The sequence below is a fragment of the Girardinichthys multiradiatus genome, chromosome X, assembly GCF_021462225.1.
Source record: "Girardinichthys multiradiatus isolate DD_20200921_A chromosome X, DD_fGirMul_XY1, whole genome shotgun sequence".
NCBI lineage: Eukaryota > Metazoa > Chordata > Actinopteri > Cyprinodontiformes > Goodeidae > Girardinichthys > Girardinichthys multiradiatus.
Window position 1 is genome coordinate 26,666,176 of NC_061817.1, and position 18,054 is coordinate 26,684,229.

The 18,054-nt window shown below is 38.9% G+C and overlaps 1 protein-coding gene across 3 annotated transcripts; it reads right to left on the bottom strand.

Moving 5' to 3' along the window:
• Positions 1-2,133: 2,133 nt before the first annotated feature.
• On the bottom strand, positions 2,134-15,034 carry LOC124862875 (bromodomain-containing protein 4-like). Of its 3 annotated transcripts, XM_047357061.1 has the most exons (19): positions 14,656-15,034; positions 13,380-13,517; positions 13,151-13,286; positions 12,720-13,060; positions 12,201-12,584; positions 11,982-12,110; positions 11,590-11,820; positions 11,269-11,495; positions 10,442-10,773; positions 10,207-10,302; positions 9,740-10,120; positions 7,519-7,592; positions 6,831-7,482; positions 6,645-6,751; positions 6,401-6,551; positions 6,177-6,301; positions 5,868-6,070; positions 4,681-4,948; positions 2,134-4,584 (listed from the first exon to the last, which is right to left on the bottom strand). In XM_047357061.1, exons 1-19 carry the CDS (start codon positions 14,893-14,895, stop codon positions 4,516-4,518), a joined length of 4,284 nt encoding a protein of 1,427 aa, XP_047213017.1. In that variant the 5' UTR covers positions 14,896-15,034; the 3' UTR covers positions 2,134-4,515. The 3 variants fall into 3 exon arrangements, with proteins under 3 accessions (XP_047213017.1, XP_047213016.1, XP_047213015.1); XM_047357060.1 differs by having other exon boundaries at positions 6,401-6,548; positions 6,831-7,592; XM_047357059.1 differs by having other exon boundaries at positions 6,831-7,592.
• Between the last annotated feature and the right edge of the window lie 3,020 nt (positions 15,035-18,054).

Below are 18,054 nucleotides of genomic sequence, written 5' to 3' on the forward strand. Positions count from 1 at the left end.
AGGCCGCTATCGAAGCATCCTGGGCCTCCATAAGACCTCAGCAGTGCCACAGGCTGATTGCCTCCATGCCACGCCGCATTGAAGCAGTCATTTCTGCAAAAGGATTCCTGACCAAGTATTGAGTGCATAACTGCACATGATTATTTGAAGGTTGACGTTTTTTGTATTAAAAACACTTTTCTTTTATTGGTCGGATGAAATATGCTAATTTTGTGAGATAGGAATTTTGGGTTTTCATGAGCTGTATGCCAAAATCATCTGTATTAAGACAATAAAAGACCTGAAATATTTCAGTTAGTGTGCAATGAATCTAAAATATATGAATGTTAAATTTTCATCATTACATTATAAAAAATAATGAACTTTATCACAATATGCTAATTTTTTGAGAAGGACCTGTATGTTTATTGTATCTGTACTATTCATAAACCTTTTTCAAGCGTAAAATGAGGAATGGCTTCAAAGCATGATTTCCGGTCGGTACCGTCAAAATAAGAGAAACTCGCGGAACTTGTTCAATTTTATAGTCGCGCAAATAAGGCTACTCTCTCTGACAGTTGATAAAATACTATCTGCTGTATACATATTTATATATATCTGTCTATAACTTGTAGAAGCACCTTTCATTGCAATTACACCTGCAAGTCCTTTGGGGTATATTTTTGTACATCTGTTCACTGAAATCTTTGCACATTCTTTGGAAGAAAGCTCAAGGAATGTTAGAATGGATGGAGAACATCTGTGAAAGCTGCTTCCAAATCTGGCACACTGGACACTGTTTTGGCCATTTTAACACATGTATTTGCTCTGATCTAAACTTTTCCGATGTAATTCTGGTTGTATGTTTAGGTTTGTCCTGCTGGAAGGTGAACTTCCAGCCCCATCTCTAATTTTTTGCAGCCTCTAACTGCTTTTCATCCAGGATTTCCCTGTATTTAGCTCCATCTATCTCATTAACTCAGATCAGCATATATCCCAGCTGAAGAGATGGCATCCCCACAGCATGACCCTGCAACCACCATGCTTCAGTATACAGATGGTGTGCTCATAGTGATATTCCAGGTAGCTTTTCCTACCCAACATTGCATTTTGTATGTAGGCCACAACGTTTAGCTTAGGTCTCAGTCTGACCAGAGCACCTTCATCCATGTTCGTCGTGTTCCCTTCATGACTTATGGCCGTCTTTCAGCAATACCTTTGTTCTTGCCACTGTGATCTGCCACCAGATTTTTGGAGTGCACAACTAAGTTATCATGTACACAGGTTATCCCAAATCAGCTAACTCTCTGCAGCTTCTCCAGAATAACCATCTTTACCGCTGTAGGGTTGAAGTTGTGGCATACTTGATTAAACCATATTTCGTGAAATGTTCATAACTTTGGATTTTGTTCTAATTATCTAATCCTGCTGTAACCTTCCCCACAATTTTATCTCTGAGCTGTATGATGTGTTCTGAGGCCTTCAGAGAACAGCTGTACTTATATTGTGATGAAACTCAATATGTACTATATAAATGAATGGGTAAATAACATCAGTCATTTTCTACCACTTATTCCATAGTGGGTCACAGGGGAGCTGGTGCCTATCTCCAGCAGTCTATGGGCGAGAGGCAGGGTACACCCTGGACAGGTCGCCAGTCCATCGCAGGGCAACACACAAACACCCATGCACACACTCATTCATACACCTAAGGGCAATTTAGAGTGACCAATTAACCTAACAGGCATGTCTTTGGACTGTGGGAGGAAGCTGGAGTACCCAGTGAGAACCCACGCATGCACTGGGAGAACATGCAAACTCCATGCAGAAAGACCCCTGGCTGGGAATTGAACCCAGGACCTTCTTGCTGCAAGGCAACAGTGCTACCAACTGCGCCACCGTGCAGCCTAAATAACATATGCTTGTATTTTATTTTCACTTTGACACTACTTTGTGTTGGAGTATCACATGAAATCCAAATAACTCACTGAATGTTGTGGCTATAAAGTGACAAAATATGAAAAGGTTTATGGCGTATGAATCATTTTATAGGGCGCTGTATTTTGGTTGAAATTTGTTACCAATAAAAGCTTGTCCACTACTACAACTGAGCAGCAATAACATTCCTATACGTATTATAAACTTACAAAAACAGACAATTTATTTTGTTTTATTTTCTATAAAACAGATGAGTTTATTCAATGATCATAACATACGTATTCAGAGACCTCAAGAGACCACTCGCATACCAAACAAAACTGAGGAAAATGTTATAACCTCCCAAAACAGAACAAATGCAACACAAAAATAAAATACCTGAATAAAGCAAATTCTGTGCTGGGCTGCATGTCAGCACATTGTGTGAAGAACTCATGGCACATTATGTCCAACAGTTATTGTGAAAAGAAAAGGATAATAAGGAATGAAAGTATTTTTCTGAACACATTTAAAACAGGTCTAATAATAACATTATATATTCATACATGGTGGACTTTAAAGAAATTTAAAAACAGTGAATTAAGCACTACTTATCTCCTGCTCATCTTTTTAGTCTTCATCAACAGAATGTTTATCTACATCTGGGAACATGCCTCTCTTCACCACACAGTGGAAAAAAACAACAACAAAAAAACAGTCAAACTCTCACATTCACACAGCCGCCCAAATTTACACAACCAAACGTACAGACCAGACTGATAACGCTAATGTTGAAACGCTGAAAACACATCTAGCTAAAATCTGATGAGAACGAAATGAGAAAGTAGTTGTCAGATGTTTACACTTAAAGATGCCCAGCTAAAACTAAATTTAAAACCAGAATATTGACAATGGGTAAAATATAAAATGCTGTCTTTACCTTTTTTTTTTTTTTTTTTTAAAACACAAACTCTGTCAAAAATGTCCCTCCCCTTTTAAATATTACACCTCCCACTCCTGATGTGCCACTTTCTAAGTCCCCTCAAAGTGTAATATAATCCAACAAGAATTGCAATACAATACAGGCACTGGAGAAAAAAAAAAACAAAAAAACACTTTAGGAGACAAATAGAGAGGACAACATTTGTTCAGATTTTAGCCCAGCTCCAACAATGTCTCCAGGAACTTACATCCACTATGATCAAACAAGAACAAAGATAGAAGTCCAAACCTTTTTAGTTTTGATTTTTGTGGTCGTCTTGTTTTTAACGCTGTCAACGGTGCCTGTTGTGAATTGGAAGATGAATCAAAGTGAAAACTTCGGGTGGTCCCAACAACTATTTTCTTTTTTTACTAACCTGTTTCCAGTATCGGCTACAAAAGATGTAAATGTGTCTTTTTCTTTAATTGTATCTTTCTGACTTTAAGCAGTGATTTTTGTCACAGCAGGATCCTCAAAGGCAACACCAGAGGCTTATCCAATCCAGTAGTGACAGCTGTGAACAGCCGAACATTAAATCTGATAGTAAAACAAATATAAAAGACACCTGTAGTGAAATCCAACTAAAGCTCAGAAACAACTGGCTCTTTAGCTCTTCTGGTAGCTAGCTTCTGTAGTTTCTAAATGACAAATACAAGATGAAAACTGATCTTTACTTTGATAAATACTCACTGGAGCTACGAGAATGCATATATTCAGTTTTTTGCACACTATCTACCTACAATGCTTTAGAAGACGTTATTTAGCATAAAAGATATTGAGCTGTTTGGCATAGGTGGTGGAGTGTGTTGGTGCAAAGATTAAAAGAACCGAGGTGGAAAAGCAGATGGATCCAAAATAAACAGTTATTGAAGCATAAGAAAATATTTTTTTACAGTAGATCCTAGATGATGAAAAAAAGTCTGCACGGCTTCTGTGTCTGTCTGTAAATGTTATTGGTTTGTCCATGTGTGCAGGCCATACAACTTACTCGTCTATTTAGGAAAGAGATGTAAGGCAAACTGTACCATCTCTGCTGAGAAATATACATGATTTACAGTATGGAAGTTGCTCCTGCCCCTCCCCACCAAATATATATATATATAAAAAAAAAAAAAAAAAAAAAAAACTGTTCACTAACGACAAAATAAACAACATGAAAGACAAATTTTTCTTCACTACTTTAGACATCTGGCAGTTTCAAAATACTTCTGCGCAGTCTGTCAGTATTTCAGAGCATTTTTTACCATCTCCAGAATGTGGTTGTCTTTACTCCTGCAGTATTGTTGTGCCAACACACAGTGAAAAAAAAAATCAAGTCTAACAAAGGCAACTGTGCCAAAAAAGGGCCCTTTTCTCTCTCAACTAGAGATCAGGCAAGCAATTCTGGATTTCCAGAAAATGACATCCAAAACAATGAGAGTCCCCTCCGTGTGTTCAGCCAATGAGGACACAGTGAGCCGTCACCACTTGTCCAGCCAGCGTTTGTCTCCAGTCTCAACCGGACTGGTTTATGTATGCATAAAGTCTCTGGTGCGGTCTGCGCTGCATTGTTGCCAGGATTTTATTCACGAGGATGCTTACATCATTCATTAACTTTAATCTTCTTGCTTTGCTGTTCATTTCATGCCCTCCTTTTTTCAAAACAGGTTCTCCTCAAAGATGGCCATTAAGTCACTTTGAAAATTCATGTCAATAGTTGCTGCCATCTGTTGAAAGGAAAGAACTCAAAAAATCAGTAACGGTATTAATAGAAATCAGTTTTATTTGCAGGTGGCGTAAAGAGTAAACGTGTTTTAACTTACCGCCTCTCTCCTCCTCCTCTCCTGTTCCCGTCGGCGTGCCAGTTCCCTCTGTTGATCTAGTGAGTTTTGTGTGGTGGGCTGAGGTGGCGTAGCGGCTGGAGGAGACTGCTGGATGGCAGCTGGCTGGGATTCATTTTGCACCTGCTGCTGTTGTTGCTGCTGCTGCTGCTGAGGAGGCGCTTGGATGTGTTGTTGCTCAAGGCGGCCACGAGGCTCCTCATGCACTCTTCTGGTAGGAGGCTCGATGACGTCCTCTTCATCCCGCCCTCTGGAAAGCGTTCAGACAAAGAAATTATACTCATGTTGCAGATTGCCGTAGGAAGTTTACAGCAGCGTAAAAGATGCCCTTAAACATACATCCTGTGTGCAACTGAATGTCTTGGATGACAAAAAAACAGTTATACAACTTCTTTCATCAAAAGAATTAAATAATACAGTCCTTTGAAAACCAGATCCATAATGAAAATCCCTAAGTACAAATATTGGTTTTGCCATATCGAGGCAGAATGCCTAGGATGATGCCAGCACTACAGGTCTGACAAACGTACCTTAAATCATCAGAATCATCTCAATCCCTAGATCTTTTGACATGACCACCTCAGCAGCCAAAACACAGATTCATAGAAAGCTCACAGAAGCTGTGGCTGAACAAAACAGGCCTGCCAGAGATAGGGATTTAAAAACGATTTGCGTCTTTTTTAGGTTAATCAAACTTTTAGGTGAATATTAATTAATTGATGGAGACACGATTCTCCTAAAATAGCCTAACTGGTTAATAAAGAGTCACTTGAAGATCATTACAAGTGAAACGATGTGCCTTCAGAGGGACAAGTCATTTCAATAACCTGTAGGTAGATTTTTTTTATGGTTTACAGATGAGAACATGATGGGTTTGGCAGTAATTCAACAACTCTTGTGTGCAACAACAATCTTGCTGAAAGCAAATGAGTAATTAGAAGTTTAAAACACCAGATTTGTTGCCAAGAAGAAAATCAAAGATTGACTCAGAATGACAAAGTTATAATTTCAAAATTGAACAGCTGGTAAAGTAATCAAGGAATACAGTTGTAAATCTTTGTGGCCTCCATCTTTTTTACTCTTCCATATACTTTTGTGAGCCTAATTTACAGATTAGGATAGATATGTACCCAGGAGGTGAATTGTTTTGGTCCTCGTGAGAATCTTACCGTTGCTTGTCCTGCTCTCTACGTAGCCTGCCTTTTTCCGCCTCAGCCTGGGCCTTCAGGGCCTTCTCCCTCTCCTCTTTCTCCCGGGCTGCACGTCGAAACTGCTCAAAACTGTCACTCGATGACTTCACAGTAGACTGTGTTGTAGATGTTGACTTTTGCGCCAGGCTTGCCCATGAGCCCATATTTTTGAGCTTCACATCCTGAGAAAATACACAGGGAGATTTATTAGGAGTACTGCTCAAGGCAATAATTATGCAAAGAGAGAGGGTGACAAGTCCAAAAACTGATCTCTTTATCCACCTGTACCTTTTTGGGAGCAACAGTGGTCTTGTGCTCCTGCTTGAATTTCTCCTTTTCCTGCAGGATGGAGGGTGGCCCACTGGGCTCAGAAGAGCGGATGACGGGCCGTGAACTATCCACAGACTTTAAAACTGCCCAAAACATTCGTACAAGCTTTGTTAGTATCTTAGGAAGTGCATTCTTTCAAGTGTTTTACACAGAGGAAAATAAAAAGTGTTGGGAGTTCTCACTCTGCTGACTTTGGCCGGTCTGACTGGGTTTGATTTCAGGATGTTTGTGATGGTCTGTTCTCATTGCAGAATTGAACTGCTCTCCTCTCATCACTGGCGATTGAGGACGTTTTTCCTCTTTAATTGGACCTTGGTTTCCAGAGGCCCTCTGCTGTATGACAAGCGAATGATTTAAGGTCACCGCACTGGCTTTGCATTTATCCACCTACAGAAATACTTTGGCTGGTCTTTGTAAACTTCTTACCTTTTTGGGTTGCATGCTGGGAGGTGGGGATGGGTGAGAAACAGGTGGAAACTGGGGAATTGGTGGGGAATGCATCATGAGAGGAGATGGGTTATCTCTTATGTGCCCTGTCAAGACAACAGATGTGTGTTTGCATTTAAAAACAGTTGAACAATCATTTATTTGAGAATTTTGTTTCACACCTACCAGTATTGTATGGATCAGGTTTGGATGGACGAGGGGAGGGATGCTCTTGTTGCTGCTGGATGATCTGCTGTGCTTTGTTTGTGGGCAGTGAAATACTGTGTTGTGATGCTTGGGGCTGACCAGCGAGTCCAGGACCCTGCTGGTAGTTCAGCTGATGGTGCTGTGTTTGCTGCTGTTGAGTATTTTGCAAGTGGCGGGCCTGATGTAAGGGCATCTGTTGGGGTTGGGCCTGATGTGACGGAGTGGGCTGGGCTTGAGATGGAACAGAAAGCTGTGGAGGAGGCAGCGAAGTCTGTATAGAGAGCTGGGATTGTCCCTGGATTGTCCCAGACTGCAGGAGAGAAGTCTGTCCCAGCTGCTGTGGTTGCTGCTGCCGAACTGGGGCCTGGTGTGACTGCATGGACTGCTGGGCCTGACGAGCTGGCTGGAATTGCTGTAGAAATAACTGCACTTGGTTCATAGGTGTTGTTGACCCAGGCTCTTCATCATCTTCCAACAGCATCTGGGGAGGCTGAGAAGATACAAACCCTTGAGGGGTGAGTGTGGGTGGTGACATGGGCCTTTGGTGCAGCGGTTGATGAGTGTGGAGAATCTGTGAGGGAAGTTGATGCTGTGGTGGGGGAGCTGACTGAGGCTGGAGCTGCTGCTGCTGTTGTTGCTGCTGCTGAGGAGGGGCTGGTTGCTGCTGAGGGGGTTTTGGATGAAGAGGCGCTGCTTTGTGACTGGGCCGGGATGGCTGCTGAGGCATAGAACTGTGTAGAGCTGGGGTTGAACAACAAATTCATGTTATTTAGAAGCATAAAAAAACCATACAAAATGAGAATCAACTCTTCAATTCATAAAAACTTTAAAAAGTAACAACAAATAATTTCTCTATAAATAACTCACTTTAACATATTTTTCTGATTTAAAGTTGTCCTTATCCAGTGTTTTAATATGTTTGGATTTTGATTTATTCATGTTTTTCAATTATCCAGTAGGATCCAAGTTTGCAAACATAAACCATTACTATACAAAAATAAAGATTTATATAACTATCAAAATATTTTTTTTCTTTTAAAACAATGCTGTGAAAAAGTGTTTGTCAGACCTAAGTAAAAAAAAAAAAACAGAGTTATATAATTATCCAAACCAACCTAGCCCTCTGAGGAAAAGTAATTTTTACACGTAAAAAAAAAAAAAAAGAAAAGTTCAATACAGCGATAAACATCGTCATCACCATTCATTTCTGCTGATCTGCAGAAATAATACATTTAAATAGAACCTTTCTAACAGCTGAATGATCTAGAAAAGCAACACTTCATATAAAGGGTTACAAAGCTATTTCTAAGCCTGCGAAACAAAGTGAGAGCAGTGATCTACAGCTGGAGAAAACATGCATTTGTAGCGAACCTTCCCAGGAGAGGCTAGTCAATCAAAAGTACTCCAAGAGCACATCAACTAACCAACCAGGAGGTCACCAAACAACCCAGAACATCTGAAGTCCTGCAGAGCTCATTTGTCTCAGATAGAGCTTTAACAATAAGAAAGAGAATGGCCGAAACGGCATTCATGGGAGAGATTCAAACCAGTGTTGAATTTGCAATGAATGAGTAGCAGAATAGAGTAGCGAAAAATTGTGCTCAAGTAAGAGTATCTTCACTCCTCCTTGCAGTCCATTTTATGAGAAGTCTGTCCTCAGTCTGATCCCGCTCGTATCCTCTATTCACTATTTGAATTGTTATCATCTGGCAAACGGTACAGAGTCCCCACTCAAATATTCATTTGTCTGTAGCTCCATCAGACTAATAAATAAGGTAGGCATATAGTATGAGGGTTCATAACGTTCATGTTATGCTCTGGTCTGATCGCTGGTTTGTAATGTGTCTGGTCTGGTGCAATATGTGTTTTATTGAGCAACTGAACGATATGTGCATTTTCTGCATTACTGTGGTGTAAATGTACAATTTGTGTATTTAATGTCCATTTATTGCATTTTATAATTATGGTGGCATTTTTTATTGTAGCATAAGCAGTACATGACAAATTTCCCCCACGGGGACAATAAAGTAAGTAAGTAAGTAAGTATCTATCTCAATATATTCTTACTTAAGTATAAGTAAAACAAATAGTCATCCAAAAAATTACTCCAGTAAGAGTAAAAAAGTATTCAGTAAAAAGGCTACTCCAGTACTGAGTTATTGTTTGATCATAACATCAGAGTTAATTTGTGAAAATTAAGTAAAAATGTTGGAATTTTAAAGAACAAAATAAGAATTAGTAAAAATAAATACCATCATTACCTAATAACAAATTCATGCAAGAGAAACACATAATAAATCAAAATCTTTCACAAAACATGTTAGATGAGCGCAAAGTACGTTCAGTGACAATATCTAATGTTTACTGTATTTATACTTGATCTTCAAATGACTCAGCAGATAGAAAACATTAGAACAATAAAGCCTGTGTACAAACAAGAGTTTTCCTTGAACATAAATTGTATAAGTTTGTGTCTGGTAGATCTTTTATTTTTTATTCAGTAAACTTGAGGTGGGTAGAGTACTCAGAAAGCGTACTCGAGTAAGAGTAGCATTACTTCAAAAATAATATTACTCAAGCAGAAGCAAAAAGTACAGTGCAGTACTGCGAGGAGTATTGTTTTTCTGAAAGGTTCTGGCTAATTTCCTTAACCCAGTTCTGGTTACAACTAGTCATATTTTTCATCAGTGGAACCATGACCTCTTCTTCTGTTTATCCCTGTGAGGCCTTTTCTGAAATCCTTTTCTATACTCGTAAACGGTTTCACAATATTTAATACGCTGACATGTATATTTATTCAAAAAGGGACTGTACAAATTTTGCCATGTGAACAGGACAGCTAAGAAAACACATGCTCCAAAATCACAGCACCTACATATACCCCTTACCTGGAGAAGGGAGGACTGGATGCTGGTTGAGGAAGGGGTGTGTTTCAGGGGACACTGATTCAGCAGAATGAGCATTTATATGTGGAGGTACAGGGGAAGAGTTGCCTGTGTGGTGGGGCATATGCATGATCGGCTGGCTGAAAGGAGGCAAAGACTCGTAGCTTTCCAGTAAGTGGGATGACTCCAGAGCAGCGACAGGTGGAGGAGCCATAAAGCTGGCAGGCGATGGTTGATGCTGCTGTTGCTTCATCTGACTGCTGGCCTGAAGGACAACAGTTTGGGACTGAAACACAGTCTGAGCAGAGCCCGTCTGAACATGGGGATGCGTCTTCTTCACCTCTTTCATAGATTGGCTCTTCTTTTTCGGCTGTTTTATCATTCCTGAAAAAGAAAAAAGTTTATTCTCTTTTTCCACAGGAGAGGATGGCATCGTGAAACCTTGAAAAGACAACTGAGCTGAAACCCACCTGCTCCATCAGCTTCACTGTCTGAGCTTGAGCCACTGCTTCCAGAAGAAGATACCATCTTTTTGGAGGAAACCACTGACTCAATGGCTTTCTCAGCTACAAAAACAACTTCATGTTAATTGATTTTGTGAATACAAAACCCAAATGTGGATTTGTTTACTGACAGTATACTTTTAACTTATTCAGTAGGTAATAAGACACAGCTCTGCTAGCTTATTTCCATCCAGTGTCTCACCTGGAACCTTCTTCTTTTTCTTGAGGCAGGATGACACATATCTCTCCAGTTCACGCAGAGTTGAAGGCTTCAGGGTCTCAAAGTCAATCTCAATCTCATCAGGATTTGAGTTTTTGAGTGACGGCTCCCTTGACTGAATAATATGTACTACACGGCCAAGTTTGTCACCAGGAAGCTTGTTAATGTCCAGGCTTAGCTGCCTCTTCTCTTCGTAAGTCATAGGCTTGCATTTCTCCCCGGGAACTGACGGCCCAGTTGTTCCAAGATCGTCCTCCAGGCTGGGAACAAGCTGCAGACTGGGAGGATGATTACTTTTCAATGCATCCTTTTTACTATGAGGGAGAAACAAAAACACTAAAATTTACTTTTTAGTAACCCGAAAGTGCACGTATAAAAAAGTTTTACTGTTAAAAATAAAACAATTTTTTACTATGTTGAAAAAGACAAAAAATACTTCTGTCATACTGATGCATACAAAGGGAAACTGAAAAACTAAGCGTTTATATAAAATGATGATGCACCATGACCGAAGCTGCTTGAAGGTGTGCACAGCCTGCTTAAGAGAGATCAGTTCACTAAAATACAATCAAGCACCAGTAGGTTATGAGTTTTCATATGGCTCAATTTCTAAGATGCATGAAAATCATAAACAAGAGAATATAAAAAAAACATAAGCTTTACGGCAGGAAACAGGACATGAGAGATGAAAAAAAAAAATCATAAAGAAGTTAAAAATGCCTCGACAAATCTTCAGCTAAAGACTCATTTAGTATCAATCTTTAGCTGGAGATAGTCTTACCCTTGGTCTTGAATATTGTGAAACCTACCTGAGTTTCTTCTTAGTAACAATCTCTTTGTTACTGTTTGTGGTCTTAGTTTTCTTGGACAGCTGCGAAACCGTTGTGGCATCCTGGATCTCATCTACAAGGCTTGGAATGCTGCCTTTCTTCCTATGCTTATCTTTTTTCTTCTCTTTCTTTTCCTTTTCTTTTCTCTTTGGTTTGCTGGTTTGTGGTTGTGACAGGGCAGCCAGCTGCTCGTGGACAGCCTTGAGCTGTTTGTGGAAAAATTGAACAAGTTTTAAACAAAGTTTCAGAAGAACTGAATAACAACCCTGCCGTCAGCTGGATTTTTCTTTGATCACCGACCTGCTCCTGGAGTTCTGCTAACCGCTGGGCTCTTTCCTCTTCAGAGTCATCTGTGGAAGACTCCGACTCAGAGGATGAGTCACTGGAGCTGTCTGAAGACGAGGCGACGAGTGCCAAAGGGGGCTGGGGCTTAACAGGAGCTGGATGGTGAAGCGTAGGAGTTGGGGCAGAAACCAATGGCTTGAGGTCAGGTTCATCTGGCATCTTGGCAAAGCGCATCTCAAACACATCCTATAAAATTAAATGAATCATAAAGGCAATTATCATGATGACAGATATGTCAAAAATTGTCTAGAATGTGTTAAAACTATACATTTCTTCCAGGTTTTATGAAACATTCTGATAAAAGTCCAATTTGTTATTCCAGTAAAAGACTAACAACATTGTTGTACCTGTAGCTTTCGTGCCATGGACACTACTTCATGGTCCGGTGGGTTATATTTGTAGCAGTTGGAAAACATTAACCTTACATCAGCAGCGAACTCCTGGGGATCTCGGTATTGCTTTGTCTCCAATTTTGTCTATAAAATATATCAAGTATTTTGTCACAGAATTCACAAATTTATATTTTGAAAAATTAAATTTTTTTTTAAATCCTGCATTAAACAAACCTTGATGGTACTGAGGTCCATTGGATGTTTGATGATATCATGATAATCGTGTAGTCCCAGTGCATCCACGTCAACAGGTTTATAAAATGGCCAAGCATAAGCAGCATGTTTCTTGGATAGCATCTCACTTACTAAACCAGCGCAATAACCTAGTTGATCCTGTGGTTTGGGACTACGACCTCCACTCGGTCCACTCAGACCTGTTACCGTGCCTATGTGATGCTGAGAGTCTGGAGCCTCCTTCTTTAACAGTTTTGGTGGCCGGCTACTCTCTCGCCTGGGTAATGTCTTCCCAGACTTAGATTCTGCAGGCGATGACTCACTTAGCTGGTCATTTGCTGTAGGTGTCGTTGTGTCTGCTTTCCTTTTTTGGCTCTTTTTTTGCTGTAATGGAAAACAAAAAAAATTGGTTTTAGGCAATAACAATGTTCTGCTCAAACTTCAGTAACAAATGTCACTCAGAAATTGTAACAAAGGTGCTAAGCAAACCAAATGCATTTCTTTGTTAATCAGACTTACTTTGGTCATAGTCATAGGGCTCTGCAGCATAGGGGCAGTGTTCTGAATCGATACCGGAGGAAGAGAGGTCTGAGTGGGGAGAGGCACAGAAGTCAGGATAGGAACTTGCGGAACACAGTCTGACTGGACCATCGTGTACGGAGGTCCAAGCTGTGGTGCAAGGCTGGGTAATGTTTGGGGTACATGGGAGGGCAGGGCCTGCATTGAAGGATGGGGAGGTAGCAAAGGTGGGGCCTGCACTGGTCCTCGAGCCTGCGGAGCTGCTGGGAGGTTTGACAGGCCACGTGTTTGTGGAGTCGCGGGTGAAGAATCAATGATGGCGCCTGGTTTCAGGTTTATACCTTGATGACAGAACAAGGTGCTTGCATTGTTATCCTGTTTCATAGAAGATTGTTTAATAGCAGAAAAGTATAAGCAAGCAAATCACATACCACCCTCTCTCCGGCCTCGGCCACGTCCCTTTCCTGTCATTACTGGAATCTCTATTTCCTCCTGAGGCATTTCTGCAACCTTTTGAAGGAAAGCCTTCTCTAGAGCCTCAGCCATTAAACATATATCATCTCCAGGCTGTCCAACAGAAAAAAACAAAAAACATTCTCAGCTCAAGTGCAAGAACGTCAGAAACATTTCATGCTATAGCAACAATGGCTCTTGAGTTACCTTGTTGTATATATAGCAGTTGGTAAACATCGTGTTGAAGTCCTGAATACATTCTTGGGCATTCCTGTAGTAGCTGTTTTCAAGTCTTTTTTTGATTGTTCCCATGTCCATCGGTATTTTGATTATATTGTAGTAATCCTAAAAAATATTGAAAAATGTGTCAACAAGAAACTCTAACGTGCAACATTATGTGGTTGCATCAACATCAATTCCCCAAATACAGTGTGCTGACCAAAACCAGTCCTTGAATTATTGAAATCTGTGCCACTAACCGGCTTAACAATTTTCTAAATGTATTCTCACACTTCCTGGAAGGAGATGGTAAGCACTGAACTAAACAAATGACACCTTACATATAGGTTGAATTCATTAATGAATGAGAATGGATATGAACCTGACCTGTTTGTCTTTTTATGTCTTGAGGTAACTTGTAAATTAAATGAAATTACATTTTTTAGGGAAGATTACTATATTGACTAATACTATTTTATAGTACTAATTACACCAATTTCCTTAAAGAAACAGTACACGGACTTCCAAATTGTGTGCTATAAGTTATGGCTAATTTCCTTAAGTTAATAAAAAATTCAATTCTTATCTTTTAGAAAAAAATTCTAAAAGATAAATATTTTGCTACACTTTTTTGAGTGCAGACTCGTATTTACAAAAAATACGAATATATGTGAGCGACATATATATTATATTGTATTATACGAGACAAATGCAGAAAAATTACAAACAAAAATAGACATGCTAAATATTGCTTCTAACTTTGGTTTTATTAAACAACAAATTGTCCTTTATATGTACAATGTTTGTACTGAATGATATAGTTTTCATGGAGAATTGCTTTTTTGAAGTCATCACAAACAGTGGTTTAGTTTAAACTGTTTTAATTTCTGCACTAGGAAAAGGTGCATAGACTATAGTCAAAAAATCCTCAATCAGGGCAGAAAGGATTAAATTAATGGATTTGCCTTTTGCCTGCATAAACTAAGTAGTGGTAAAAATGTGACTTTACGGACACCTTTGCCAACATTTGTAACATATTTCTGATAAGAGAAACGGTTTAATTTAAGAAACCTTGAACTCCGAAGAATATAAACAAGTAGGGAAAACTGGCTGATCTCCATACATCAGTAAATTCCAGAAAAATGCTAAATAATATGCATGTACAGAGCAGAAATATGAACTTACTAAAAACTTTATGGTTCCATAGGATGCATTTTGGGTCAGTAAGATTAGATGCACACACAATAGAGCAGGTTGTACTCACAGGCAGGTTAAGTTTAATGGCGTCCACTGGTGTATGAAAAGGCCAGGCATACTGGTGCTTCCATAGGGATTTTACCACCACTTTGAGTAGGTACTGCAGCTGGTTGGTCTGGCGCTTTGGCCTGTTGGGATTGAAATACTCTGGGGGTGGGGGATTGCCCATTTGCTGAGCCTGCCCCTGGCTGCTACCCGACATCTGCGCAGTATCCAGGCCGTCTCCCATTCTGACAGGGTTAGGCATGGGCCCAGGTCCCGGAACGGGAGCTGGAGCAAAAGTAGGGGCAGGGGTAGTGGTGTTGGCAGAACACCAGTTCAGTCTTGGCCCCGGCACAGACTCCACTGACAGAGTACCACTGATCCCATTGCACTCCTCACTGGAATCTCTGGAAAAACAAAACAATGGACTGTCATTAACATGTCATAAACAACAAAATTCTCAACAATATAGCATATAATTCAGTGGACCTTTTTGACTTCAAGTAAACAAAGATGTACTTATTCAGATAAAACAAAGAGGTAATATAGTAACATTAAAATAAATTAGAGATCGTCCCTAATATGTACCTAAAGGCTAAAAGTCTTGTCAAGATCCTTGACTGATTCATTATTAAGAGCTGATTTCTTTTATTTCATCTATGTACAGGAAGAGTTAATTCCATACTGAAAACCAAACAAACAAAAAAAGAACAGATGCATACTTGCATACAACAAAAACTCTCTTAGCACTAGTTGATGAAAGCATAAAAGTAATCAGGAAATGTAGGGGAAAAAACACGAACGAAAGTTAACATCCTCCTGTTATCTTGGTAAGAACAGAGGAACTGCTTTCTTTTTTACAACTAAAAACTGCCCATGCTAATGTTTGTGACCATTTCAAGGAGAGAAAAGTCAGAAAAGGGAATCATAATTTGAGGCAGTTTCAGCAGGCGTAGAGGGCTACTTGAAGCAAACTATCCAGAGATTTACACCAGTATTCACAGATGGTCTTAAACAGCTCATACAGGTAACCAACAGGACTCACATTACAGCACTGTAAAAATAACAACTGTGAACAAAACTGCCGCCACAAAGAGAAAGATTTAGTTATGAAGTGACACGAAACAATATTTTGCCAATTATGGATTCAGTAATAAGCATGTAGAAAAATTTCTGATAATAATTCAAGATCTTCCTCTAAAAGTTGTGTGATGTACTGACATATATCATCTTTTCAGTCTCCTTTGTCATTTTTTTATTCACAATTTTAAAATTATGGTTGGCAATTTTATCTCAAAATGTTGTGTAAAAAAGGTTTTAATTATTGTCCTTTTAATACCCTAAAAGCATTTTTCTATTCTCTAACCTTTGAATATTTCTGAAGCAACGGCAGTAAGATACGGTGATACTACTGCTCACTGCCATTCACCCCTTTCTTTGAAAAATGTCAACTCTCAGTTGCATAAAGGATTTGTCTAAATATGCTGCAATATAATAATAACCCAATAATTAACCCAACTAGGATGTTACACTACACAACACCATCATTTTCTGATTACCTTAAACATTTTTGGAGTTTAATTGAAGTCAACAAAGATTAAATAATACTGGATTATTCAGATTTATGGGCAGATCTTTACACCTTAATTAAAATAAAATATCCTCGAGCTCCTTGAAAGTTAAACTGGGCAGGATCTGTGTGCACACATATATTTTGAAAATATTTGCTGTTGTGTTTGAAAACTGCTAAGATTGTGAGGAAAGCATGATTCGCTTTTAGTTTGCAAAAGATGACAAGGACTTTCAAACGTGTTTAGGTCATCAAGACCAAGAAGATAAACATTCAGTAAAGATCCAAGGCTAACTTGTTGGGTTCAACTGACCGTTATCAGTTTTAAAGAAACTACTGTGATCATAGAAAAAGCACTATTGATATATAACACGATAATCTGACACATTTTACAACTGCAGGAGTTGAGATTGAGTACACTCAATCTAAGTATATCTTACTAAAAGTTGTTCATTCTAAGGGATCCCAGAAAGCAACACATATTCTTAGACTTTTAAATACGTGAAGATAAACGTTATTGTCATTCAACTATGGTTGAATGTACTGTGCTGTACCCTAAAAACAAACAAAAAAACCCCCCAAAAAACTAAGCATTCTCGTCATGATTCATTGGTTATTTGATGAAAAATGTCACGTGAACAAACTGAAGGTTAAGGTTTTTGGAGGTAATTTGAAATAATTTAATTTATGTCAATGAAATTTGACCAAATAACTTTCTGAATCGGCTTCTTTTCATTTTCCGATTAAGTAATCAGTACTTCTCTTTTCTAAATGTAATGTAAGCTAATGGCATACTGTGAAGTTTACTAAAATTATTTTGGCAGGTGTCACTGAAGAATCTTACCGCCAGAAAGCTGAAATGATTGTGTGAACCAAAATAAGGAAATACAAAGAAGTGTTACCATAACAACAAATGTACAAATGAGACTTTGGATATATGTTATGTTTTATCAAACTTTGGTATATGTGTTTTTTGTAGTAGCAACTAAATAATTTAAATAAACTGTCTTTCCAGTGGGCTACGAGGAAGGTTCACACTCTGCTAAGTTGTTTTATATTTGGCCAAACAAAACTAGTTTGGCCTTTTGTTTAAGGTGACTTTTTTTTTTATATAAAAAAATCGAATGTACTGATTTACACATCAAAGTACAAAACAAGAAAAAACTAATTTAACAATTTGCAAGGTAGCCGGACTTGACTGAAACAAAGAAAAATCTGCATATGCTGTTATGGATTTGATGCTTAAAACGTTTTAACATAATATCAGCCAGATCTACAAAAAACTGCTAATCCCAAACAAACCGCATTGAAGATAGCATTTGCTTTAAAGAAATATTCAAATATCTATGCTGTTTTCACATCACTGTCTCATGCTTGAAGACAGAGGGGGCATGAGAAAAGCCTTGTTTTTCTTCCCCCTTTTTTTTGGTCCACACAATACAGGTAGAGAACGAAACTAATGGGAATGCCGGAGGACTCCGACTCATTTTGGGGTGACACAATAAACAAAAACAGGCAGGGGAAGTGCAGACAGATCCAGAAAGGTTGTTCTTTCTGTAAAATGGAGAAATATATTACAGGGAAAAAAGAAAAATAGGCAACGTACAATCAAAACAAAGACAAATGAGGACAAAGACCAAACGCAAAAGTCCAAGACGAGAAAATATGACGATGCACATTTTTGTTCTTCCCTCAGGCTGCACCCTATTCTTGTTTTGTGCAGGTGATAAAAGGCTCAATGTAGCAATTCTAACTGATTCATCTTTGTTCCAAAAATATATTATTCTTTGCACACAAACATTATTACTGTTCTAAAATATGTGATTGCACATTTTGTGAGGATAGCATCACTCA

Excerpts from the sequence above, each read along its gene's own strand:
- LOC124862875 (XM_047357059.1), bottom strand. The coding sequence starts at position 14,895 with ATGCCTAACCCTGTCAGAATGGGAGACGGCCTGGATACTGCGCAGATG. Across the intron at positions 11,496-11,589 it reads TAGCAGAACTCCAGGAGCAG|CTCAAGGCTGTCCACGAGCA; the intron begins GTCGGTGATCAA and ends TTCCACAAACAG. Across the intron at positions 4,949-5,867 it reads AGAGAGCAGGACAAGCAACG|AGGGCGGGATGAAGAGGACG; the intron begins GTAAGATTCTCA and ends AACGCTTTCCAG.